The 26031-nt window shown below is 42.3% G+C and overlaps 1 protein-coding gene and 1 long non-coding RNA gene across 2 annotated transcripts in view; one reads left to right on the plus strand and one right to left on the minus strand.

Annotated features, from left to right (window-relative positions):
* Window positions 1–25192, minus strand: part of HNF1B (HNF1 homeobox B) — a 186923-nt gene extending 161731 nt beyond the window's left edge. The window contains exons 1-2 of the mRNA XM_073666403.1: window positions 24666–25192; window positions 13250–13449 (exon numbers count right to left, since the gene is read on the minus strand). Coding sequence (XP_073522504.1) covers window positions 13250–13449; window positions 24666–25003 — 538 coding nt within the window. The 5' untranslated portion in view covers window positions 25004–25192. The remainder of the gene's footprint in view (window positions 1–13249; window positions 13450–24665) is intronic.
* Window positions 25193–25227: 35 nt separating this feature from the next.
* The window catches only part of LOC141220773 (uncharacterized), a 61624-nt gene continuing 60820 nt past the window's right edge, over window positions 25228–26031 (plus strand). Inside the window, exon 1 of the long non-coding RNA XR_012288920.1 lies at window positions 25228–25423. This is a non-coding gene — a long non-coding RNA (uncharacterized lncRNA). The remainder of the gene's footprint in view (window positions 25424–26031) is intronic.

A 26031-nucleotide genomic window follows, 5' to 3' on the forward strand; every position in this document is an offset into this window, starting at 1 on the left:
ACTATGTTGAATAATCTTTGTTTTCAGATCATTTGACAGTTGTTTTGAGGAGCCCATGATGCCACTCTTCAGAGGAGATTCAAACAGGAGAACAACTTGCAAGTGGCCACTTTAAGTAGCTTTTCTCATGATTGCATACACCTGGCTATGAAGTTCAAAGCTCAATGAGGTTACAAAACAAAAAAAAAGTGCTTTAGTATGTCAGTAAAAAGTAGGTAGAAGTATTTAAAACAAGAAAATGATAAGGGTGCCCATACTTATGCACCTGTCAAATTTTGTTTGAATGCAGATTGCACATTTTCTGTTAGTACAATAAACCTCATTTCAAGGCAGAAACATTACTGTGTCCAACAGTTTTACATATATCAAACTGAAATAGCTGTTGCAAAAACACCAATTTTTATAAAACATTAAGCTTAAGATTAATAGGGGTGCCCAAACTTTTTCATATAACTGTATCTGCTAATTCTAAATGTTTGCCTACTTTTGCTTATCACAGAAATGTGATACTGGTTCATTTTTCTCAATAAAAAATTATGACAAAGTCTAATACTTTTGACTCATTTGTTTGATGTTGTTCTTCTTATCTTAGGAGTTATGTGTAAATCTGATTTGGTTTTAAGTTACATAAGAAATTTTTTTAAGGGTTAACAGACTTTCAAGCACCACTGTGTATGAAAAGAAAAAATGCTAGACAGCTTCTTTAATAGACAAATGGTCAGACATTTTAAGTATCATATAATTAGTCAAGTATTAAAGCTTTTTCGCCTCCTGCCTATACACAGTTCTCTTTTTTAAAGATTGTGCTTCACTTAAAATTTTGACTTAGAATTTGCACTGTATAGTAAAAATAAAAGTTCCACAATGACATGGTATTATTTATGACTTACCGTATATGTCATTTATGTCACAATTAACCACTAACAGCAAAAGACCTTAGCAAAAAATAATGTTTTTTGCCACTAGTGTTGTTTATATGACTTAAGTTAGCTATAGACGTAGTTTACACATGTGAATTTTCAATCAAATCACACATGTAATTATCAGATCAAGTTATAGCCCAGTCACTGGCTCTGTGCGCCATTACTTACTCCAACAGGTCGCTAGATGACGGAACGTCGGGCAGCATAATGATGTCACTATATCACAATGGCCACGTCAACTGACAGACAGGATAGTAGAAGTGATGGGGGGACCATCATACTATGTGTGAGTTTGTGGGAGAACTATCATACCATTTTGGGGCTGTGGTGGACCATCATACTGCATGGAGAGCCATCACACTGTATAGTGGGCTGTGCAGGTACCATCATACTGAATAGGAGGCTGTGGATGACCATCATACTGTATTGGGCTGTGGGGGACCATCATATTGTGTAGGAGGACTATCATACTGTATAGAGGGTTGTGTTGGGACTACCATACTGAATGGGAGGCTGTGGGAGACCATCACACTGTATAGGAGCCTGTGAGAGACTATCATACTGTGCAGGGACCATCGTACTGTGTGAGATACTATGGGGTGGCTATGGTGAAAATTATGTTGTGTTGGGAAGCTGTGGTGGACTATCATACTGTGTGAGGGGCTGTGGTGACTATCATTTTGGATGGGGGGATGTGAAGACCTTCATATTGTATACAGAGTGCTGTGATGGCTACCATACTGTGTGAGGTCTGATGTATACCTCATACTGTATATGGGGGTCTGTGGTGTGGGGTGTTACGGGGCATCATATTTTGTGTGTGGTTTGTGTGGCCATCATTACGCGTGAGGGAATTCTATTGTGTGGGGGCATCATATTCAAAGGGGGGTCATGAAAGGGTATCATAGAGGGCGAGAACACTAAGGTGTTTCAGTAGGGGGTAAAATAACTGTAAGTGCTGCAATACATATCCCATTCTGTTTCTTAAAAAGTTGGGAGGTATGCTCTTTTGTGACTGCGCCTATGTGCAGTTATAGAACTTTTGCTATGGGGCCCCTTAATTTCTATGTAAGCCACTACTCTGAGGTATTATTATAATGAGGTGCAATGTGTGAAGTGGTATTATTAAACGGAGGCACACTGGAGGATCATTATCATTATAAGGGAAGCACAGGAAACATTATGATAATAAGATAGCACAGGGAGACATTATTACTTAATGGTGCTATATAGCTGTAAGGGGGCACAGGGGAGCATTATTACTTTGTAAGTATACAGAGGTAGTATAGTATTACTGTACAGGGCACAGAAGGGTCATTATTTCTGTCTTGGTCAGTGATTATAGCACTATATGGTTTGTGTAGAGGTGGTGGAATGTGAGCAGGTGGCTGGAAAGTAATAAGCCAAAGATGCCTGTGTGTTACATTTTGCAGGGACGAGTTATGGATGGGAGAAGAGGTCTGGCATGAATGGAAAAGAATAGGGAAAATGAATAACAACATTCAGTCAAGAACATCACTGATGAGAACCTGTACAGTGCACACATACAGTCAGAAAAATAATTATTTGATACACTGCCGATTTTGCATGTTTTTCCACCTACAAAAAATGGAGAGGACTGTAATTTTTATCGTAGGTACACTTCAACTGTGAGAGGCAGAATCCAAAAGTAAAAACCATAAAATCAAATTGTATGATTTTTACATAATTAATTTGCATTTCATTACATGAAATAAGTATTTGATCACCTACCAACCAGCAAGAATTCTGGCTCTCGCAGTCCTGTTAGTTTTTCTTTATCCCCTTTCCCACCTTGGACTTATGAGTGCATCCAAGGTGGGATCCCCGCACCCCATGCGGGCTCTGGTGCTGAGATCTCATGTTTTCAGCACATCACAGCTGATCTGATCAGCTGTCATGTGTCCCTAACAGCCGTGGGTGTAATTGCGATCCACCCACGGCTATTAACTATCTAAATGCTGCTGTCAATCTCTGACAGCGGCATTTAACATGGCCGCGACGGAAGGACGTCATTAGTCCCACCCATCGGTGCCCGTGTCACATGACTGCGGGTCGCCGATGGGTTGGCATGAGAACCCGGGGTCTGCAGGAGACCCCTGCGGTTGTCAATGCCGGGATGCTATGAGTGCTGCCCAGCGGTTGGCGCTCATAGCAAGTGAGCATTTCAGCAACACACAGCAGGGCTGAAGCACAGGCGATCAGATGATTGCAGCTTCTAGTCTCCCATGGAGACTATTGAAGCCAGTAAAAAGTAAAAAAAAATGTTTTTAAAAATATTTAAAAAATTAAAAAATATAAGTTCAAATCAAAATAAAATAATTAAAAAAAAAAATCAAATATATACATATTTTGTATTGCTGTATTCAGGATCACCCGATCTGTCAATATAAAAAAAGAATTGATCCGATTGGTAAACGGGGTAATGAGAAAAATAATCAAAATGCCAGAATTATGGTTTTTTTGGTCACCACAACATTGCAATAAAATGCAGTAACAGGTGATCAAAAGATCGTATCAACCCCAAAATGGTATCAATAAAAACATTAGCTCGGCACACAAAAAATAAGCTCTCACCTGGCTCCAGATCCCAAAATATGGAGACAATATAGGTCTCTGAAAATGGCGCCATTTTTTTTGCAAACTTTGGATTTTTTTTCACCATTTAAATAAAAAAGAACCTATAACTGTTTGGCATCTACAAACTTGCAATGACCTGTGGAATCATAATGGCATGTCAGTTTTAGCATTTATTCTATGTTATGCACACGCCCGGGCTAAGCGGCGTGTGCGGGTGATTGGTAGTGATTCCACTGGACCATGCCGGAGAGTGTATGCCTGGAGGGGCGTGACTAAGTATTCACCCGATCCGACCAGGGTCGCACAACGGCATACGACGCCAGTGCACCAAGGAGGAACCGAGCAGAGGGACCAGGTGCTACTCCAGGACAGACCCCGGACACGGCTGTTGACCCACACAGGGAATACAGGAACAGGCTGGTAGGCTGGCACACAGACTGGAGGGTATAGGCAGGCACGACTGGTATGCAGGCAGGCGGGTATGCAGGCAGGGGGGTAAAGGCAAGCACAGCTAGAGTGCAGACAGGAGGCACTAGCAGGTAGGAACACAGGCGGGATAGAACCCAGTACACACCGGGACTCAGGAACAATACAGGCAGAAGGGTACAGGCAGGGCAGGACAGGACTGCCGGAGCAGCGGGCAGAAGCAGGGCAGGACAGGACTGCCGGAGCAGCGGGCAGAAGCAGGGCAGGACAGGACTCTGTTCACACGGAACAGACAGGAAGGGAAAGACAGAGCCAGACACCCACAGGGTACTTGCAGTGAAGTAGCGAGTGGACCAAAAACTCACAAACGGGAGTACAGAGACAACAAGCAGGAGTTAGGTACGAGTACAGACTCTGCAGGAAAAGGAAGGGAATGGACATAGACAAAACAGGTAAAGGATAGGAGAGAGTTCAGACTGGAACTGAGTGTACGGAGGAGACCGACACTGCAGCGGGATACAGGAGCGGGTCTGGGAATACTGCCCCCAGAGAGGCGGGACGAACAGGCAAGGAGCGAGTTCAGACAGGACAGACAAGATACAGGAGCGGGTCAAGGTAATCGGCCCCTAGAAGGCAGGAGGAACAGGCTAGGAGCGTGTTCAGACAGGACAGACAAGAGAACACAGAAAGGACTCAGTTCAGACACGGGAACTAATACCGCAAAGCAGGAGACATACAGGACTTAGTTCAGACACGGGAACTAATACCGCAAAGCAGGAGACATACAGGACACAGTTCAGACACGGGAACTAATACCGTAAAGCAGGAGACATACAGGACACAGTTCAGACACGGGAGCTGACACCGCAAGGCAGGAGACATACAGGACTTAGTTCAGACACGGGAACTAATACCGTAAAGCAGGAGACATACAGGACACAGTTCAGACACGGGAGCTGACACCGCAAGGCAGGAGACATACAGGACACAGTTCAGACACGGGAGCTGACACCGCAAGGCAGGAGACATACAGGACTTAGTTCAGACACGGGAACTAATACCGTAAAGCAGGAGACATACAGGACACAGTTCAGACACGGGAGCTGACACCGCAAGGCAGGAGACATACAGGACACAGTTCAGACACGGGAGCTGACACCGCAAGGCAGGAGACATACAGGACTTAGTTCAGACAGGCCTGGAAATACAGCCTCCAGGAAGGGCGGACAGGGAAACAGGAACGGGACCTGGCAACTTCAGAGTGCAAGCACACACTGAAAGAAACACATGCACAGGCAGGGATAGAAGGGAGCTGCTGAACTATATACCAAGTGACAGACAGCGATAGGCTGAGGACGCACAAGGGGTGTGACCCACAGCAGGTACAAAAGACAGGAAGTGATCGGGCGCCGCCCTTAAGCAGCAGAGACAGACACAAACAGACAGCATGGAGGGAAGCCAGAGAGACATTCTGGACAGGAGATCAAGTGCGCCCTCTTGCACAGTGGGAGATGGACCACCATGCAAGGACGCCGCCAGGTATGTTACAGTACCTCCCCCCTTACGCCCCCTCTTCTTCAGGCCTGCCAGAATCTTCCGCAGGGAATTCGAGGACCAGTCGTTCACTGGGTTGGAGGGGGACAGAGACTTGAGGGTAATCTCTGCTTCGAGGTACATCTTGTCATGCACACAGGAAAAAATAGACGGGTTATCAGGTACATAATGAGGAAAAGTCACTGTCTCTTTGTTATCTGGTGGTACCCCGGAGGATTCAGGAAACAACTGGAGGTCCTCCGCCGGGTCAGAAGAGTACTGAGGCTCAGAGAAAACATCTGCTTCAGAGTACACTAGGTCGGACTCACTGGAGGAAGCAGGCGAGGTATCAGGTACAGGAAATAGGAAAGTCTCTGTCCATTCACCACCAGGTGGCACCCCGAAGGGTTCTAAACACAACTGGAGGTCCTCCGCCTGGTCGGAGGGGTGTAGAGACTCGGGAGTAACTTCTGCTTCGGAGAACACTAGGTCGGACTCACTGGAGGAAGCAGGCGAGGTATCAGGTACAGGAAAAAGGAAAGTCTCTGTCCATTCACCACCAGGTGGCACCCCGAAGGGTTCTAAACACAACTGGAGGTCCTCCGCCTGGTCGGAGGGGTGTAGAGACTCGGGAGTAACTTCTGCTTCGGAGAACACTAGGTCGGACTCACTGGAGGAAGCAGGCGAGGTATCGGGTACCGAGTATAGGAAAGTCTCTGTCCATTCACCACCAGGTGGCACCCCGAAGGGTTCTGAACACAACTGGAGGTCCTCCGCCTGGTCGGAGGGGTGTAGAGACTCGGGAGTAACCTCTGCTTCGGAGTACACCAGGTTGGACTCACTGGACGAAGCGAGCGAGGTATCAGGTACAGAGTATAGGAGAGTCTCTGTCCTTTCGTTACCAGGTAGCACCCCGAAGGGTTCAGGAGGTCTCAGGGAGGACAGACCCAGGCGTGACTGCTTGCCTCTAAGTCTAGCACGTCTGGACTGCCTCTTGAGGTTGGGAGAAGTATTCCGGAAAGCGTAGTCACCCTGTGAGGATTCTGGGTGGGCAGTAGTCTCATTGGGCTGGAGAACTATTACGCTACCCACACACATTACCCATTGGGGCTGCTCCGGGATATTGGGAAGTGAAGCTTCAGCAGGAGCCTCCGGGTTAGGATCATCGAAGACCATTAGAAAGGCCACCAGGAAGGCCATTAGGTCCCGGAGGATCGGATCCTGTGTCTCATATAGGGGGTTGATCCATTCCAAGGCATCCCCCGCCAGGTAAGACATAATAAAGGCCACTTTAGCCCAATCGGAAGGAAAATAGAGAGGGTAGGCCTTAAAGTGTAGCATGCATTGCTCCACAAATGCACGACACTGTTTTGGATCCCCATAGTAACGTGGCGGATCCGCAGGAACGAGAGCTGATAGATCCATCTGGACGAGTGCGCAATTCGCCTGGAACTCAGCTAAGGGAAAAAAAAATTATTTATTTATTTTAATGCATGTATTCGCTGGAAAAACTTCTCAAAGAGCGAAGGCCGTGGGGCTCAACGGGAACCATGGCCTGAGCATGCTGTTATGCACACGCCCGGGCTAAGCGGCGTGTGCGGGTGATTGGTAGTGATTCCACTGGACCATGCCGGAGAGTGTATGCCTGGAGGGGCGTGACTAAGTATTCACCCGATCCGACCAGGGTCGCACGACGGCATACGACGCCAGTGCACCAAGGAGGAACCGAGCAGAGGGACCAGGTGCTACTCCAGGACAGACCCCGGACACGGCTGTTGACCCACACAGGGAATACAGGAACAGGCTGGTAGGCTGGCACACAGACTGGAGGGTATAGGCAGGCACGACTGGTATGCAGGCAGGCGGGTATGCAGGCAGGGGGGTAAAGGCAAGCACAGCTAGAGTGCAGACAGGAGGCACTAGCAGGTAGGAACACAGGCGGGATAGAACCCAGTACACACCGGGACTCAGGAACAATACAGGCAGAAGGGTACAGGCAGGGCAGGACAGGACTGCCGGAGCAGCGGGCAGAAGCAGGGCAGGACAGGACTGCCGGAGCAGCGGGCAGAAGCAGGGCAGGACAGGACTCTGTTCACACGGAACAGACAGGAAGGGAAAGACAGAGCCAGACACCCACAGGGTACTTGCAGTGAAGTAGCGAGTGGACCAAAAACTCACAAACGGGAGTACAGAGACAACAAGCAGGAGTTAGGTACGAGTACAGACTCTGCAGGAAAAGGAAGGGAATGGACATAGACAAAACAGGTAAAGGATAGGAGAGAGTTCAGACTGGAACTGAGTGTACGGAGGAGACCGACACTGCAGCGGGATACAGGAGCGGGTCTGGGAATACTGCCCCCAGAGAGGCGGGACGAACAGGCAAGGAGCGAGTTCAGACAGGACAGACAAGATACAGGAGCGGGTCAAGGTAATCGGCCCCTAGAAGGCAGGAGGAACAGGCTAGGAGCGTGTTCAGACAGGACAGACAAGAGAACACAGAAAGGACTCAGTTCAGACACGGGAACTAATACCGCAAAGCAGGAGACATACAGGACTTAGTTCAGACACGGGAACTAATACCGCAAAGCAGGAGACATACAGGACACAGTTCAGACACGGGAACTAATACCGTAAAGCAGGAGACATACAGGACACAGTTCAGACACGGGAGCTGACACCGCAAGGCAGGAGACATACAGGACTTAGTTCAGACACGGGAACTAATACCGTAAAGCAGGAGACATACAGGACACAGTTCAGACACGGGAGCTGACACCGCAAGGCAGGAGACATACAGGACACAGTTCAGACACGGGAGCTGACACCGCAAGGCAGGAGACATACAGGACTTAGTTCAGACACGGGAACTAATACCGTAAAGCAGGAGACATACAGGACACAGTTCAGACACGGGAGCTGACACCGCAAGGCAGGAGACATACAGGACACAGTTCAGACACGGGAGCTGACACCGCAAGGCAGGAGACATACAGGACTTAGTTCAGACAGGCCTGGAAATACAGCCTCCAGGAAGGGCGGACAGGGAAACAGGAACGGGACCTGGCAACTTCAGAGTGCAAGCACACACTGAAAGAAACACATGCACAGGCAGGGATAGAAGGGAGCTGCTGAACTATATACCAAGTGACAGACAGCGATAGGCTGAGGACGCACAAGGGGTGTGACCCACAGCAGGTACAAAAGACAGGAAGTGATCGGGCGCCGCCCTTAAGCAGCAGAGACAGACACAAACAGACAGCATGGAGGGAAGCCAGAGAGACATTCTGGACAGGAGATCAAGTGCGCCCTCTTGCACAGTGGGAGATGGACCACCATGCAAGGACGCCGCCAGGTATGTTACATTCTACATGGTAAAAAAAAAAAAACAATTGTGGAATTTTTTTTGCAATTTCACCGCACTTTGAATTTTTTTCCGGTTTTCCAGTACACAATATGGTAAAACCAATGGAGCTGTTCAAAAGTACAACTCGTCCTGCAAAAATTAAGCCCCCGCATGGCCTTATTTACCAAAAAATATAAAAGTTATGGCTCTGGGAAGACAGTGAGCAAAATAACGAAAACGCAAAAACGGAAAAACCCAAAGTCGTTAAGGATTTAAGAAGCCCTCCTACTATGCACTCATTACCTGTATTAATTGCACCTGCTTGAACTTGCTACCTGTATAAAAGACACCTGTCCACACACTCAATCACACTCCAACCTTTCCACCATGGCCAAGACCAAAGAGCTGTCTAAGGACACCAGAGACAAAATTGTAGACCTGCACAAGGCTGAGATGGGCTACAGGTCAATAGGCAAGCAGCTTGGTGAGAAGGCAACAACTGTTGGCACAATTATTAGAAAATGGAAAAAATACAAGATGTCTGTCAATCTTCCTTGGTCTGGATCTAAAGGATCTCGCCTCATGGGGTAAGGATAATTCTAAGAAAGGTCAGGAATCAGCCCAAAACTATACAGGAGGACTTAGTCAATGACCTCAAGAGAGCTGGGACCACAGTCTCAAACATTACCATTAGTAACACGCTACGCTGTCATGGATTAAAATGCTGCAGCGGTATTAAATAAAAAACAATAAAGATAATTTGAAAAAAAAAAAAATCCTGCAGGGCACGCGAGGTCCCCTGCTCACGCCTGAACATGTCTAGGCCCGTTTAAAGGTTCGCCAATGACCATCTGAATGATCCAGAGGAGGCATGACAGAAGGTCATGTGGTCAGATGAGACCAAAATAGAACTTTTTGGTATCAACTCCACTCGCTGTGTTTGATGGAAGAAGAAGGATCAGTAAAACCCCAAGAACACTGCCCCAAGCATGGTGGAGTAAACATCATACTTTGGAGGTGCATTTCTGCAGAGGGGACAGGATGACTGCACCGTATTGAAGGGAGGATGGATGGGGTTATCTATCGTGAGATTTTGGCCAACAACCTCCTTCCCTCAGTAAGAGAATTGGAGATGGGTCGTGGCTGGATCTTCCAGCATGACAATGACTCAAAACACACAGCCAGGGCAACTAAGGAGTGGCTCCGTAAGAAGCATTTCAAGGTCCTGGAGTAGCTTAGCCAGTCTCCAGACCTGAATCCAATAGAAAATTTTTGGAGGGAGCTGAAACTGAATATTGCCCAGTGACAGCCCTGAAGCCTGAAAGATCTGTGGAGGAATGAGCCAAAATCCCTGCTGCAGTGTGTGCAAACTTGATCAAGAACTTCAGGAAATGTCTGACCTCTGTAATTGCAAACAAAGGTTTCTGTACCAAATATTAAGTTCTGTTTTTTCTATTGTATCAAATACTTATTTCATGCAATAAAATGCAAAGTAACTATGTAAAAATCATACAATGTGATTTTCTGGATTTTTTTAAGATTCTGTCTCTCACAGTTGAAGTGTACCTACGATAAAAATTACAGACCTCTGCATTCTTTGTAGGTGGGAAAACTTGCAAAATCGATAGTGTATCAAATACTTATTTACTCCACGGTATATGGTCTGGAGAGCACTAGTGTATTAATAGTAATATGGTAACTGTATGTTGGTAATATCATTGCATTTCAGTGGGTTTGGTTAAAGGGGTTGTCCAGGTTTGAGGTTAAAGTCTGCCATCACTCTGTGTGACCGAAGACTTGTGAATCCTCTCAGCACATGCATTGCACGCTGTCTGGATTCTTCAGTAGCAGGAGTGGGCTTGTCTTCTGACTGCCAGCATTTGATTTGCATACTTCAGACCACATTCAACTAGACGTGTCCTGTCTTGCTTAACTCAACTTGTATTGAGTGAGGTCGCGCATGTCTAGTCAGCATGTGACAGCCTATATGCAAATTGCATATTTGAGACCACATGACCGCTCACTCCCAGCGATGGAGAATCCTGACACCGCACAATGCACATGTTGGGAGAATTCACAAATCTGCAGTCACAGAGTAACTGCAGACTTTAACCTCAAGCCTGAATAAGGTGTTACTATCACTACTGTATATTCTGTTAATATCTGGTTATGATTTTGAATATTTGTATGTTATATTGCAACATTATCATTGTGGCATTTTATTATTATTATTATTATTATTATTATTAAATCTTATGCTTATCTTAACTGTATTAATAAAAATATTGGTCTATTATCTAGTATTGATTTTCTCCAGGCAGAGTTATATTGGTCCAATATGATGCTCTGTGGCAGGGACAACATGGGCCTGTGTGCTTTCACATGCCATGGCTGAATTATAGTCCCAGTCCGCCCCTGGCCAGGGCAGATGTCTTCAGCCTGACTAAAGAGTACTTAGCCGAACAAGCGCTCCTGTGTATGGTAAATTTGGATGAGATGACTGTCAGAATGGCCAAAATATCGTTTGGCCGAGTGCCCTCTAATATGTATCTGTTTCTTTACTGAAATCCATCAGTTTCTTCATGTAATCGCAGACAGACTTGATCATTTTGAAATCATGACTCTGTGGGGGCCATATAATCATTTCCAAGACTCCTCCAATGGAATCTGTCAATCAATTCATGGTGTCCAAACTACAGGCAGCATGAATCATAGCCTGGCTGCATGACTGCAGCCAGGAATGTTTTTCTCCCAAACACCAGAGCTTGAAGGGCCGGCTTCTCCCATCTCTGCTCCAGGTGATTGATAGGTTGGCACTGGATTAATTTAGTTTCTCTCTATAGTCCTCAGCTGGCTCTTCGATTTATGTTTTCTCTATAGTGATGGAGAGTTTCAGAGAAAAAAACTCACCTGGTTGCAATTGTGCATCTAGGCTCAGATTCATGACACTGTGGTTTAAGCAGCATGTATCGACTGACAGGTTCCCTTTAATCTTTACACTTAAGATAGTTCTTAATGACATTGGCTGCAAGTCACTGAGGCTGAGCTCTCAGCAGCGGCAGCAGCCCATTCCTCAGTGGTTTTCAGCAGGGACGGTCACATCTTGGAACCCTCCCAGTTGAAAACTATTTATCCCAGACTTGGATTACTGCGTGGGACAGAACTTTGGACAGGTGAGGGATATTGGTGTTTTTTATTTTTGTTTTCTTACAGGAGACAAGGGCATCAGGGATTAGATGTTCGGTAACTATAACAGTGTTTGTTATTTTTAAATAAAAAAGTAAAAGTGTGTGTGTTTTATTTAAAATAAAATACTTTATTCTGGGTGTTTGTCTTTATTTAGCAATTTGACTATAGGATTAGTAATGAAGAGGAGTCTTATAGACGCCTCTCCATTACTAACCCGTGGGGTTGATATCACTGGACAGTACAAAGGTCACATCAACCCCACAAATATTACCCCATATGCCACACCACAGGTCAGTGGGTAGAGCCGGGCAAAGTGCGAGAATTGGCGCATCTAATAGATGCGTTTTTTCTGGGGAGGCTGCATGCTATTTGTAGGCTGGGGGAGGGGCCAATATCAATGGCCCCTTACCAGCCTGAGAATACCAGCCCCCAGCTGTCTGCTTTAGGTTGGCTGGTTGTCCAAAATGAAGGGGATCCAATGACTTTTTTTTTAACTTATTTCTTTAAATAATTTTTAAAAAAACTATGTAGGGACCCCTCTTTTCTTGATAAACAGCCTTGCTAAAGCTGACATCTGAGGGTTGCCCAAAGCTGTCAGTTTTGCCATTTTTTAAAGCTATTTATTTATAGCGCCGGCGCCGGCAGATGAATACTCCCATCAGCCGACGCCTGGGACCGGAGGTAAACGTTTTACCTCTGGTCACAGCTGTGGGCTCACGCTGCCACCTGAGTGTGGGAACCGCAGCACTCTGACCGGTGGTATTAATCTGATCACCGATCAGAGGCAGTTTTTGCTGCGCTGTCATGTAGATGACAGCGTGGTAAACACCTAATGTTCGGGCCACCATTTCCATGCTGTCACCTGACAGCATTGGAACCGCAGCTCTCTGATCAACGGTAATGATCTTACCACCGATCAGAGGCAGTGTTTTCAGTGCTGTCATACACATGACAGTGTGGCAAACACCCAATGTTCGGGTCCCCCATGGGGTCCGTGTTCAAGTTCGGGTACTGTTCTGGTACCCGAATCCGAACTTTTAATAAAATGTTTGGCGTTCGGCTGAGCCCGCCAAACCCGAACAGTCAGGGGTTCACCCATCACTACTAGGGATTCCAACAAGAAAACACTGTGATAAGATTATTAGAAGGTGTGTTAAGCCAAAACAATGGCTGGTAGAAATTTGGATCCATATCTAATAAAACTTGCAAGAGTGTGGCTTTGAACTTTAATACTTACGTCTTAGAATTTCTCTTTGTTTCCTGACATACCAGGTATATAGAGCAGCACGTTTTTGGGTTTTCATGGGAGTCCCTTTGTTAAGATGTTGAGAAAGATGTGATTGGTTCAGTCCAGTAATATCAACGACTTCTCTTTGGGGAATGTTATGTTGCTGCATGTATCCTTTAATCATCTTTGCAGCTCTCCATGGATCATCACTATAAAAAAATAACATGCACATCACATTAATTCTACTGTAATTATTAGAATGTAATTAATATTATGCACGCAGGAGTGGAAGTCAGTGGTCCCCAAAACTTTTTCTGATCAGGAAGGCAAACTTGTCCCTGACCTGCATCTTTATATTTTGATTCTCACGTTTTTACATAATTTTAGCATCCTTTCAGTTTCATATGACTTAATTGTCCAGCAGTCTGCCTTGGCATGTTTGCATGTGTTAAATAGATGAATGAAAACATACAACCTGCAAACGATTTAAAGTATACTAGAGGAACAGTTCATTGGATTACACCGTATTATCTTCAAATAAAGAAGAGATTCTGTATTCTCTATGATACCACTTAAAGATTATAAGTGAATTATTTCAAGACTTTTATAAAGTGTATGTATGCCTCTGCATCCTTCATGAGGTAGGAATGCAGGTTCCAGGTGCAGCAATTTAAGAACATAAGTGCTGAAAGCACCAGTTAATACAGGCTGTTTCCTAAGGCATTCCACTGATATCAGATGAATAAATATTTTGTCAACCGGGTGAGCACAAACTTGCCTTTATCAGATGTATATATAGTGGCTCAGTGGTTAGCACTATAACCTTGCAGCAATAGGGTCCTAGGTACAAATCCCAACGAGAACGATATCTGCAAGAAGTTTTTATGATCTTTCTGTGTTTGTGGGTTTCCTCTGGGTACGCCACTCTCCAAAGACATACTAATAGGGAATGTAGATAGTGAGCCCCAATGGAACCTTATTGATGATGTTTGCAGTAGCATAGCTACAGAGGGAGGCAGAGGGTGCGATCGCCCTGGGCCCCGTGCTCAGGGTAGGCCCGCCACAGGGCGCCAACTCAGAGCTACGCTACTCTTAACTATATCGGAGTGCACAGCGCTCCGATATGGTTAAGCCAGGGCTGCACAGCATGCTGCTCTCTGCTGGCTACATTTCCCCTGTGCTGAGATGTATGCATGTCTCTTAGACATGAATAAGTCTGAGCAACACTGCAGCGCTGGGAGGTAGAGGAGCGCTCGTCATCTCCCCGCTCCAACGTGCAGTGGAGAGATGAAGTCGCACACTGTTGACCTCATCACTCTGCTGCTGTCAGATCACTGAGCCGCAGAGCGGCAAAGAATGGAGTCGGTGCTTGCATATTTTGGGGCAGTGAGAAAAATTATGAGAGGGAGCAGCGTGGGGGTGGGTGGACAATATGGAAAGGAGGGAGCATGGGGGACAATGTGGAGGAGTGTTAGGACAGTATGGAGAGAAGGGAGCATGAGGGACAATATGGAGGAGTATTGGGACAGTATGGAGAAGAGGGAGCATGGGGGACAATATGGAGGAGTGGGAGACCATTTGGAGAAGTGGGTGACATTATGGAGAGGTGTGTTGGGGCCATATTGAGAAATGGGAGCATGGGGGTTCATATGGAGAAATGGGTTTTCAATATGAAGAAGTGGGGGGAGAATTGGGAGTATCTGAGGAGCATATGGAAAAGTGGGAGTGTGGTGGGATTGTAAAGAGAAGTGGGGGACAATATGGATGAGTGGGGGACCATGTGGAGAAGTGGGGGACATTATGGAGAGGTGGGAGTGTGGGGGGACCGTATGGAGAAATGGGAGCATGAATGGACCATATGGAGAAATGGGAGCGTGAATGGACCGTATGGAGAAATGGGTGTACAATATGAAGAAGTGGGGGGACAGTATAGAGAGGTGTGAGCTTAGGGGACAATATGGAGAAATGGGGGTACAGGATAGAGAAATGGGAGCATGTGGGGACCATATGGAGAAATGTGAGGGGATTGTATGGAGAAGTAGGAACAATATGTAGAGATAGGAGGGATCATGGGGGACAATATGGAGGAGTGTTAGGACAGTATGGAGAGAAGGGAGCATGAGGGACAATATGGAGGAGTATTGGGACAGTATGGAGAAGAGAGAGCATGGGGGACAATATGGAGGAGTGGGGGACCATTTGGAGAAGTGGGTGACATTATGGAGAGGTGTGTTGGGGCCATATTGAGAAATGGGAGCATGGGGGTTCATATGGAGAAATGGGTTTTCAATATGAAGAAGTGGGGGGAGAATTGGGAGTATCTGAGGAGCATATGGAAAAGTGGGAGTGTGGTGGGATTGTAAAGAGAAGTGGGGGACAATATGGATGAGTGGGGGACCATGTGGAGAAGTGGGGGACATTATGGAGAGGTGGGAGTGTGGGGGGACCGTATGGAGAAATGGGAGCATGAATGGACCATATGGAGAAATGGGAGCGTGAATGGACCGTATGGAGAAATGGGTGTACAATATGAAGAAGTGGGGGGACAGTATAGAGAGGTGTGAGCTTAGGGGACAATATGGAGAAATGGGGGTACAGGATAGAGAAATGGGAGCATGTGGGGACCATATGGAGAAATGTGAGGGGATTGTATGGAGAAGTAGGAACAATATGTAGAGATAGGAGCATGGGGGAACAGTATGGAAAGATGAGAGCGTGGGGTACAATATGGGGAAGTGCAGGCACAGTATGGAGAAGTGGAGGAAGAGTATGTAGAGATAGGGGCGTGGGAGGACAGTATGGAGAGGTGAGAGCTTTGGGAACAATATGGAGAAGTAGGGGCAGAGTATGGATTCATGTACTGACAGTGGATCTGGTAATGGATTCATGTACTGACCATGGTCCTGATCGTGTAAAAATGGACTAATCCATAACTGATCAGAGATCATCACCCGGCTGAGGCAGTCACCTTTCTTTCTGCCACTGGCTCCCTACTGTGGCTGTCACCCTGCTGCTGTTGTCACCCTGCTGCCGATGTGGGAAAGGTAAGCGCCTTATAGAGCAGAAGGTTATAGGGACTTTTATTGTATATGAGGGATGTTAATATGAAGGCAAATTATTTTGTGGGCAATATGCAGAGGAGGAAAAGTGTGGTTCTAGTTCAGTATTCATCTACTGATTGTGGTTGTGGCACTGCATTCAGTTACCTACAGTATAGTGGTTCTGGTGCTGCATTTATGTACTGACGGAGGTTCTGTGTATATGGGAGCGGTGGGCCCACCATACTGTGTATAGGGAAGCTGCGGGGCATTACATTGTATATAGGGGAGCTATGGGCCAATCATACTGTAAATAGGGGAGCTGTGGGGACATTATACTCTGTATAAGGGAGCTATGGGCCCACTATACTGTATATAGAGGAGCTGTATATTGGGGGACCCAGTGGACATTATTAAATGTCAAGTGGGCAGCACAGTGGCTCAGTGGTTAGCACTTCAGCCTTGCAGCACTGGGGACCTGGGTTCACATCCCACCAAGGACATCTGCAAGGAGTTTGTATGTTCTCCCCGTGTTTGCATGGGTTTCCTCTGGGTTCTCCAGTTTCCTCTCACACTCCAAAGACATACTGATAGGAAATTTAGATTGAGAGCCCTGATGGGGACAATGCCATTATTGTCTGTGAAGCACTGTGGAATTAATGATGCTAGTGAGTAAAATAAATAAATAAGTGGGCACTCAAGAAACATTATTGCTATATGTGCACCATAGGGGCAAAATGTGGACACTTTTCTAGGGCATTTAAACAGGGTATTAATCTTTTAATCTTTTCAAAGAAGCAATTTTACCATGTAGAGGGCACAAAGAAGGCATTATTACTTTGCAAGAGGCACAGTGGTGGGCATTTTTGTACCACACAGCAGGTGCTGTAATAGGGACACATTCGACAGCAGCGGCTCAGTATTGGGGTATCAGCAGGATGAGGAGTTTTTACAGGTTGGGAATAGATGGGGACGGCGCTGGAAATGTGAGAAGTCAAATGTGTTTTCACTGTAATCTCTGCACATGAGTCCTGGCTGGAGAAGTTGTCTTGTCGGTCAGGGCCAGATGGAAAAGACGGGTAAATTAACTACTCCATCAAAAAGAACATCAGCTGTAAGTTACTATATATACCTGTACTGTAATTACTTGTATGATCTGCAGGTCTGGTATCCAGGGCCACCATCAGGGCATTACTGCCCTTACTACTGTATGGGGCAAGGTGAACAGAAGTAAGAAGGAAGATCCGGCCAACCCAGGGCCCCCTTCTCTTTGCCTTTACTCACCGGGCCCCAGGGAGTCAGGGGCAACTGTTCAGACCTTAATGCACCATGGTCCTGACGCGCGGTCATGTGACACGCTGTGCGCTCACTTTCATTTTGGAGAAGAGAAGCAGTAGCGTGCCACATGTGGATTGGGACCACCCAGGACAGGCAGGCAGACTTTGGCAGCAGCAGCAGGAGGTAGGCAGACAGTGTGTGTCAGTGAGGAGGCCACAGCGACAGCAGCAGGCAGTGTATGAGGCTGATGAGGGGTTTCTGGCCCTGTGAGGGGGCCTTTTCTGGCCCTGAGATGGGGCCATTTCTGGCTGTAGAGTTGGGGGTGGAGCCTGGATGAAGTCTCAAGGGGGCACCAAAATGTTCACAGTATGGGGCCCCAAAATTCCTAGTGGCAGCCCTGCTGGTATCTACCGCTATATGGTCAGGTGTGGTATCTACCACTATATGGTCATCATAAGTGGTAATATCAATGTTGGTCTTTGTGCAGAAATTAATTTTCAGTAACAGCGTGTTCATCTGCTGAGGTTCCTCTGTATCCATGGTCAGGGTTCACCAATGTAGTTGTACAGACAGTTACCTGGCTAGGGGCCCACCCAGATGTTTCCCCCCCTTCCTGAGTTGAACACCTAGCTACTCCTCTGGATGTCTGTAAAGCGCTGTGGACATTAATTGCGCTATATAAGTGCGTAAAATACATATATTTTACTTTTATATCAATAAATCTTTAGGTTCATGCTAAGGTTAGCATACATTCAACCTAAGGAAAGTAAAGAGACTACATTAACGAAACCTTTTATGCATGGTCCTGTTGTTAATATTAGTGATAATCATAGCAATCCGTAAAACCTGCAGAGGTGGGAGCTATCAAGAATTGGTGATAGTATGATGCTGCATGTACAGACAACTAAAGATAAAAGACAACATTGCACTACATACCTTACATCAATATTTATTTATGGGAAACTAAATAAATAAGGAGCCCTTTAGTATGCAATCTGATACAATTTTAAGCAGATATGTGAAGATCAATGTCACATGATTAGAATATGTAGATAAAAATCAACCCTTTTATGTAACTAATATATCAGAAATATTGCCACTATTTATACAGTATGTATAGTGAATATATAGATGATCATGAATTTGAGAGTGTTAATGGTAATGAATGACAACACACTTTGTGTGTGAAGGATGTCTGTGTCAAATTCAGCAAACGATTCAAAATGATTGTTTTGACACAAAAAAATAGGATCCTTAGCCATAAAAATAAAAAATATTTACAAGTGGACAGGTTTGTCCATTCAAATCTGTGTGACTGCAGTCAGGAGAGAGAATTAACATATTGATAATAATTTTGAATATTATTTTTCTACATATGAAGTGTGGCAATTTGTATTGTACATAAACAAGAAAAGGACATTGAGGACATCTTTTTGGTATGTTTTCAGCCGTAGTCCTATACCTAATTACTAATCACCCACTGGTTAAAATGGTACAATATTTTTCCTCTCACAGATTATTCTTTAAAATTAATTTTCAAAATAACCAGTAAATACAATCATTAGTGGCATATGAAAGTAAGTGAAGTGTCTGAAAATGTCTAAGAATAAGGCACAATATGGAAGACAGGTCCGGGAATGACCCCATAAGCTGACATTTCAATGGACAAAAATGGAAAAAAAAAAAAAAACCTCTTTGTAGAATTAAGAGCAGAAACCTTTTAGAAAATGAACAGCATCCCTCAGGATTTGTCACCAACTAAAGCCGATTCACCCTCGCGCAATAAGGAAACTTAATTATAGAACTGGTGCAATTCACAGAAAATGATAATTTAATCAAGCAATTTAGATGAGCTGGGTAGCCACGCAAATCCACTGCCAAATGAGTCACTAGTGTATTAAAACTGATAGCCACAGAATCCTGAACAGACAGGTTACTGCTAGAAACCTAATGCCAGTCTAGTGACAATGTGTACTCCATGACGTCCTGCATATGTGAGCGGTCAGTCATGCTCCACATTGAGACATTCCTCTGCCATGAGATAATATACATGCACAATAATATAGATCTACATCTACAAAATATAGCTGAAACAGAATAATCGTGAAAATTACAAATTAATAAAACAATACATTTTCTCTACCTCCATGAAAGTTTAGTCTTCATATAATGTACTATGCTTAAAACTAATATTGTAAGTAAAAATATCTTACAAAACTACTATTCTACTATTACTAATACAACAATTGTATAAAAGATGTAACCTATAATACTATTCTATATTTATGTTTGCACTGTACAGTATTTCTGCACTTCAGTTCGTAAAAAGTTAGCAATTTACAATGGTGATTAGATGAAAGCTTAGTGTAAACGTTGACCGTCAAGGTCTACTTAGTATAAAACGTATACAGGTTCTTTTACTCATTTAAATAAATACACACATGTATTCATAGCCACATCTCCAATTTAAGTCGTTATTTGCTAAACCCTCCCACTAATAGGAAGGTCAATCCAGAGCTAGCATTGATACTCAGCACTTTGAGAAGTAATGTAAGGGCAGGCTTTTGAAAAAAAATACAGGCATATTTAAACATATTAAACACCAAAATCTTTTGCACTGAAAGGTGACATGTTGTTACTTTGGTTAAGGTATATTCATATCATACTGATAGCATGGGATACATTTGGCTAGGCATTTAAAACAGACTCAAAACGCGCATGTTCAGTATAGCATTTAAGAACAAATTATGCAATCATTCTTTGCAAAACAAAACTGATATATATTGCTCTAGACTAAATACAACTTTTTATTTTTACTTTTATTTAAAAAAATATATGCAGTCAGTTAAATGACCAAACATATTGCGAGCATGTGTGGACTTAATATAGCATGAATTAAGTAAGAATAAAAAAGTCCAGATTATTATTTATTAAATGTTCTTTTAACTGTCATGATATATTATTATAATTATTTATATTACATTATTTAAGAAGCAATCTTATACATAATAATATAGTCAATAGTTTAGCATGTTTAAGTGGAAAGTTTCTAACCAAGAGTAATATATGAAGCAAGAAGATGGTCATCCCATTAATATAGCTCCATCAGCTGTCTTAATAAACTGAAAATCTCACAGTACGTCTATGCTATATAGCTTATTAGAATACTGTGTCAAGTATAAAAAGATTTATATAAACAACTTACTATAGTCAGAAATAACTTTGTCCAAAATGCCTAATTCTCTTATGGCATTGTTATGTTATGAAAATGTGAAAGACCTAATTTAGGACATGTACACACTCATGTGGTTTACATGTGGTTTTTGGCTCAGGTAGAATGCACAGGAGCACACAGAAAATGAAAACCAGGAATATTAATGGAGCATTGTTGGGCGACTAAGGTGCACACCCTATTGTTATAATATGCACAGCGCACCTCCTTTCTTCGCATCTACTTTTTTTTTTAGAAGTTAATCATGGTAAATAAATCTGAACAATATGTTACAGCAATGTAACATTTTAGATGGTAAGAAAAATGTGTTGCAGTACATAAAAAAAAGTTATATATAAGTTTTAACTTTATATTTTAGGATTCATTAGTTTAAAAAGTCATCATGTGATTTATTTTATTAATGCACAGGTATAAGAATGGACAACAGATGGTATTAGAAGTTGCTCTAGCTTCAACTGGAGCAAAATGACAATAAAAGTAAATTATTATCTCTATATATTTAAAGCAAGTGAGGAGAGGAAAAGCAAAGCAAGGAAGAAATAAAACATATCTAAAGAATGCCCTGTAGGGTGTCATTTTAGAAATTATGTAGCATGTCGCTTGTCCACACATATGGGGACAGCATACAAACTCCTTGCAAACACAAAAACACGCACAGATAGACTTATATCATATGTATACCATATGATATATATATACTATATGTATACAGCATGCTACATTTATTAACATACACACAGTATACACATATATATATATATAAATATATATATATTTCTTTACATACATATTTATGTACTTGTAGTACTTTTTCATGTACCTATAATTTAGTGAATTTTTTTCACTACTGTGCTCTAAATCAAGTAATGGTTCATAGTGTTGTAATATTTATTTATTATCTGGTATATATATTATGTGGTATCAAGATTACAAATATCAACAGTAAATTAACTAATTTAACCGTAATGAATAATAATAATAATATTCATAGCACTAATACTATTTAGGATACACACATTCCTACACACTGTACATATTGCAGGGTACAAACCAGAATAATGAATAATTCCAAAGAGTAGTGGAAGTCCTGCTTGTGAGAGCTTACACCCCAGGAGCCAGGATGGCCGAAAAGAGAGCAGGCCTCCATTTGTAGAATGGCTCAGCCATGGAAACCCTCAGAGGGGGCTACACATACATTAGAGAGTATTAGGGGGCAAGGAGTGTGCTAAATACCGGTGTATGGAGGAAGAATAGTGACTGATAATAGGACAGAAGTCCATCCAGAAATTGTGTAAGGCCTGCTGCCAAGTGCAGCAGTGTGTGTGCTAGAACATAGAACAGAGATTAGCTGATAGACAGGAGCTAAAAGATGCTGGAGGCCAGAGTCTACATGATCCATATTCCCAATCATCTGGTAGGGGGACTAATACCACACAGCCCTCATAGTCCTTCTCCTACATTAGCCCCACGACAGAAGGACGACATGAGACGGGGGTTCCTGGCTAAGCTGTCAGCTAGCCCCCTCCTGTGTGTACCCCGTGCCTCGCTGTAATGTAGCCAGTAGTGGTGGTCACACAATGTCCCCTGCAGGTACAATGCACACTCAGCAGCACGGCAGGTAACTCGGCACAACATGGCCGCCGCCTCCCTCACCGTTACCGCGCTCATGTGCGCATCTCAGCAGGAGTTTATTTCCTCCAGTCATTTTGTGCTTTCCAAGATTTTTCTCTAATTCGTTAATGTAGGAATATACAACTTAAAGAGCTGTGACCAAAATGCCGCTTATTTACCGCCAATGCACATTAATGCGGCAAATACCGCCAATAATTACTGTCAGTCACACAAGAACCCACCGACAGCTCTGCGGGCTCCGAACCGCTGCTACACTCCTTCCAAAGTCACACTTCTATATATGTATATATACACACATGTATATAGAAATAAATATATATTTATATATATATATACACTTATAGAAATATCATATATATATATAAATATATACATATACATATATATGTGTATATATATGTATATATATTCACACTTCTATGCACTTATATATATATATATATACACATGTATATAGAAATAAATATATATTTATATATATATATACACTTATAGAAATATCATATATATATATATAAATATATACATATATATAATACATATATATGTGTATATATATATGTATATATATATATTCACACTTCTATGCACTTATATATATATATATACATGTATATAGAAATAAATATATATTTATATATATATACACTTATAGAAATATCATATATATATATAAATATATACATATACATATATATGTGTATATATATATATATGTATATATATATATATTCACACTTCTATGCACTTATATATATATATACACATGTATATAGAAATAAATATATGTTTATATATATACACTTATAGAAATATCATATATATATATAAATATATACATATACATAATACATATATATGTGTATATATATATATATATATGTATATATATTCACACTTCTATGCACTTATATATATATATACACATGTATATAGAAATAAATATATATTTATATATATATACACTTATAGAAATATCATATATATATATAAATATATATATATAAATATATACATATACATAATACATATATATATATATGTATATATATATATTCACACTTCTATGCACTTATATATATATACACATGTATATAGAAATAAATATATATTTATATATATACACTTATAGAAATATATATAAATATATACATATATATATGTGTATATATATGTATATATATATATATTCACACATTCTATGCACTTATATATATACACATCTATATAGAAATCAATATATATTTATATATATACACATATATAAATATCATATATAGAGAGAGAGAGAGAGAGAGAAATATTGTATATGTATATATAGATATATACATATAACTATATATATCTATAGATATATATATATCTCTACATATATATATTCAGTTTCACACATTCTATGCCGGTTAATCACGATTTCACCGAGTCCAGAAGAGAAAATCCATTACACAACAAGGTGGCTCTGCTGTACTGTGTAATCACTGTGTCTCACGATATATATATATAGGTATATACATACATCTATGGTTATATACAGATATAGGCTGCAATTCACCTTGTTATATACGTCTATCACGTGTATCTATCTAAATACATTTAATCTATCTCACATCTACTTAATTATTTTCGTATTATTTCCTTCTATTTTTCTTCTTTCTATTATTTTCGTATTAATATTTAATAATTATTAATATTCCTCTAATAACACGTCTATCTATTTTTATCTGTCTCGCTATCAAATTCTCTATAAATCTATCATTCTATTTCTGTACAGTATGTAATGGAGTCCAATCGTAGTTAGTCATTAGACAGACTGCCTTATGTGAGGAAAAACGTGCTGAGTTTTATATTTTCACATGTAATAAAAACAACATTTGTCATAAACATGTAAATATACGATATATGAGCGTGTGACACGTATATACACACATGTATACAAATATATATATATATTCACATATATATACATGTAGTAAGTCTAAACACACACATATATGTATATATAGATATACACATATACACCGCGTGCATTAATACATCTCTCTATTCACATATATATACATGTAGTATGTCTAAACACACAGATATACGTGTATATATAGATAGATAGATAGATATACACATATATATATACACATATACAAACACCCGTGCATTAATACATCTCTCTATCCACTGTATATAGAAAATGAAGCAGTGAGGGGCTCCGATCCTATGGTAGGTATGAAGTAGGACCCCCAGGTCTCACCTCAGCATTCTGTCCACCTCTGCTCGCTGCTCTGCCGCTTCTTCTGTGTTGAGGGACTGCAGCTCTTTGAGGATTGGTGGGGTGTCAAAGTCCTCCCCATCCTCTGAGCCCTCATCTCCGGAAAGTTTGCCCTTGTGGTGGCCATTAGTGAGAGTGTGGAAGATGGGCTTGGTGTCAGGGTCGTGCCCAGGAGACATGTGTAAGTTCTCCAGCTTGACTCCAAAGCTGGGTGTGGGGATGAGGTCCTCCAGGGCTTGAATGAGCAAGTCTTTGGTTATTCCTGAGTTCAGGAGAGCATTGAGTAGTTCCTGCTGCAAAGACGATAATTTGGAGACCATTTTACAAGGACAGGGGAGGGAGGGAGAAAGTGAAGGAAAAATGAATCAATCCCCTGGCACAGAGCACCTGTTCTCCTGGTGCCTGCAGAAAACTCTCAGGAAACTCCTACACAGGGCCAGCTTCTTCTTCTAAGCAGACATGCTCTCCTCCATGGGACATCATAACACATGCAAATGAGTGGGAAGGCAACACCATCATTCAAGGGTGCCAGGAGAGGAGGGGAATGGAGGCTGGGCTCCTTTTCCTTTTTTTTTTCTGCTAGTGACAACACACTCATTTATTGGCTCTGTTTATCGCTCAAACACTGGCTGAACTTTGGACTTGTTAAGCAAGAAGCCACCAAGTGCAACAAAGAATGGGAGAGAAAACTTCATTGGCTCCAGCAACCAACAGATTTTCCTCCTTGTAGGAGGCTGTGTGTGAGTAGTAGATGTGGTGTACACAGTACTGAATATGCCACATACTGAACTAACAATGTTATTTTAATATACTAACTTACATGAAAAATAACATATTTCATGTGAAGTGATCAATTCATGTGAATAAAAATATTATACTCCTATTCATAGGAGATCCTAGGGTGGAAGGCACTCCAATATTGTCTTCTCAATCATTCATGCTGGTTTGATCAGGTTAGGTTAATGTTGTTATCTCATATACACAATGTTCAAACAAAGTGCAAAAACAATAGCCCCCAGGAAATCAATTCTATTCTAAGTGTTCATAAAGTGTACCAGTGCATGGGATGAGCCATTGGCCAGGCTAGTGTTAGTGACCTCTGCAGAGCCCACACGTGTTAGCAGAATCAGAATCATCTATAACAATGGACATTGATTTTGTTCCTTGCAAACACTTGATAACATGAAGATAGTGGCAATGGTATTATCTAAATTAGGGTTCCCATAGGTAATGGTAGATTTTCAATTGCATTGTAGTTACCTGCATAAAACTGCAAATTGGATAGATTTTCACTTTTCTAATGCTATATTCATATTTTCAGTAGTTATTTTCATTTGCATCTATTTTG

This window comes from Phyllobates terribilis, unplaced genomic scaffold, assembly GCF_046119375.1.
Source record: "Phyllobates terribilis strain yellow unplaced genomic scaffold, ASM4611937v1 Scaffold_2__4_contigs__length_985480577, whole genome shotgun sequence".
Lineage (NCBI taxonomy): Eukaryota > Metazoa > Chordata > Amphibia > Anura > Dendrobatidae > Phyllobates > Phyllobates terribilis.